The sequence below is a fragment of the Gavialis gangeticus genome, unplaced genomic scaffold (genome assembly GCF_001723915.1).
Source record: "Gavialis gangeticus isolate Ggan-Ray unplaced genomic scaffold, GavGan_comp1, whole genome shotgun sequence".
Classification (NCBI taxonomy): Eukaryota; Metazoa; Chordata; order Crocodylia; family Gavialidae; genus Gavialis; species Gavialis gangeticus.
This window is the reverse complement of record NW_017729022.1, coordinates 101,732,245-101,734,915: the sequence shown is the minus strand read 5'-3', so window position 1 is coordinate 101,734,915 and position 2,671 is coordinate 101,732,245. Positions and strand designations below refer to the sequence as shown.

General features: G+C 42.5%; 1 protein-coding gene across 4 annotated transcripts in view; it reads right to left on the bottom strand.

The window, feature by feature from the left end:
* Positions 1–2,671, bottom strand: part of MPPED1 (metallophosphoesterase domain containing 1) — a 104,738-nt gene that overhangs the window by 85,659 nt on the left and 16,408 nt on the right. For 3 of the 4 annotated variants that reach the window (XM_019515741.1, XM_019515740.1, XM_019515742.1), the window contains exon 2: positions 92–295. In XM_019515741.1, the coding sequence (XP_019371286.1) occupies positions 92–243 (152 nt within the window). In that variant the 5' untranslated portion in view covers positions 244–295. Of the gene's footprint in view, positions 1–91; positions 1,333–2,671 lie in introns of those variants that run through there. The other variant, XR_002096961.1, reaches the window with a different exon arrangement.

Genomic DNA, 2,671 nt, shown 5'->3' with positions numbered 1-2,671 from the left:
TATGTAAAGAGTCAAAAATAAAACACATTATTTTAATTACTCTTTAAGTACTCCACATCTTTATATGCAATAACAAAACTATTATACTTACATTTGCACATGTGGGGGCTGAAAACGTCCCTGGTTAATGTTGTAGAACGTGAAAGCCTGTGTGGGGTTTGAGCTGTACTCATCCACTTCTATTATGAGTCGACTGTGCTGATGCCTTCTAGCTGCCATAATGTGCGACTGGGCGAAAGCCATGCTTGCACTGTGTAGCACTGCTCTTTTTCAGAGAATCATATCTGCTATCTTCCTACACCAATGGAAGAAGACCATGTCATCTCCTTACTTAATCAACACAGTCCCCTTTGGAAACCCTTAAAAGCAGATTGAAGAGATGGAGCATAACCATTTGACAGTTAATCTGTTTGGGATTTGCTTTATTTAATGTCAGATGAAGATTTAGGGGGATGGGGGTGGAATTCACAGCTCAAAGAACTCATTACAAACCTTTCCAACTCAGCAATTTGATGAATACACTTCAGTTGGGGGCTGGAGGGACGGAAACTTATAACAGAACTCATGGTGCAACACATTCAAATAAAAGACTTTCAAATCCAAAATACAGTGTAGGATTTCTGGGAAAAGGTATGCTAAATGTTAATGTTTTCCCAGCATAATTATTTACTTCACTTTTCCCCTGGTATATTCATGAATGTTGGTATCACATACCCCCGTCAAAAATTTTTAAGTGTTTGCATGCCCAAACACAACCAGAACAGAAGCATGTTTCAGTTTGTTTAAAACATGCATCAGAACCGCTGTGGCATTCATCACGAAAGGAATGTGTTGCCAGTATATGCTCCAGGGATACTAGGAAAGAGTTATGTCAATGGGCCTCCCCACCCACATTTTATGATGTTATGCCCATTTGAATAATAAATTCTGAAAAGCCTCATGGTTTTAGATTAAAGCTTTATACCACAGTATTCCACCTACTGCACATCCTATCCTACTTTCAGGCCATTTAGGCCCAAAATTTAGGGTCCAGTGGAAAAAATGTTACACAGACCAATACCAATAGAAATGTTATCATTACATTTAAAAAGGAAAAAAAAATCAATGCAATTTTTTGTGTTTGGGGTCAAATATTCCTTGTTAGATATCAACTCAAAAACAACTGAAAGGAAAAAAGAATGGAAAAGTGAACCTGATGGCATATAACAAAGAATAACCACTGAAAATAAGAACAGAAATTAAGCTTTCCAATTTAAATACAATGAATGCATTATTAGCAATAATAATAGATACTGTTTCTAGAATATGATTTTAAATAATCGTCATGTAATCCTAGCCCTCTTTAAATTAAAATGTTTTAATGTTTTATTGCAAAATATAGACCTAATTTCTTTAAAAATAACCCCCCAAATACTTTCCTTTAATCATTTCACCCAAATTTACAATAATTTAAGTTATTCACCAAAAATTTACAACTTCTAAGTGCTGCAAGATTCTTTAAATAAGCTTAACAACCCACCTCAGTCCTATTCTAATGGGCCACCACTATGCATAACGGCTGGAAAACCTTCATAATTATTTAGGCCCAGATTTTTAAGAGTATATGGGCAACTAAGGGTGTACAGAACTAATTCTGTGGAATATAGAATGTGCTGTAAGAAGTTGCATATTAAGGGTTAATGAGGGAGGAGGAAGCCTTGGACCGCTAAACCAAGCAGCATGCACAATTACAGCCCAGCCTAGACCGATGAGCAGAACATATACACAGGTAAGCAACAGGGGCCAGGGCAATGCTGTGATTAGGGAACCAGTGCACACATCCACAGGAGGCCTCAAATGCCTCTACACAAACACTCGTAGTATGGGGAACAAGCAGGAGGAACTTCCCCTCCTGCTAGATGACACCAACCCAGACATAGTGGGGATGACTGAAACGTGGTGGGACCCAACACATGACTGGGCAGTGAATATCAAGGGCTATAGGCTGTACAAGAGGGACGGGACAAGGAGGAAAGGCAGGGTTGTGGCGCTCTGCATCAAGGAGGAATATACATCCTCACCAGGTAGCACAGAGTCAGAGGAGGGGCACACAGAAGTGCTCTGGGTTAGACTACAAGGCAGTTGAGGGGAAAAAGACTTAACAGTGGGGGTCTACTTCAGACCACCCAACCAAGGGGAAGAGCTAGTCCAGGAATTTTTAAGTAAGCTCACAGAGGTAGTTAGGTCAAAGGACGTGGTCATCATGGGTGACCTGAACTTTCCAGACATCTGCTGGGCAGAGCAGTCACCCAGGTCTGACTGCTCACATAGGTTCCTAGCCCAAATGCAGGACCTCCATCTAACCCAGGAGGTGCACAGCCCCACCAGGGGAGACGCCTTGTTGGGCCTGGTGCTGGCCACGGGTGACGACCTGGTGAGGGGGCTGCGGGTGCTCGACCACCTGGGCGACAGTTATCGTTGCCTGCTAGAATTCTCGATCCAGCGCAAGGAGGCAAAGGCCTGCAGCAAGGCAGCAGCCCTAGATTTCAGGAGGGTGGACTTCAATGAGCTAAGGAGAATAGTCAGGGAAAGCACTGATGTCCCAGAGGGGAGGGGAGCCAGGTGTCCAAGAAGAGTGGTTGCTCCTTAACGAGACGATCCTCCAAGCCCAAAGGGAGGTAATCCCAATTCG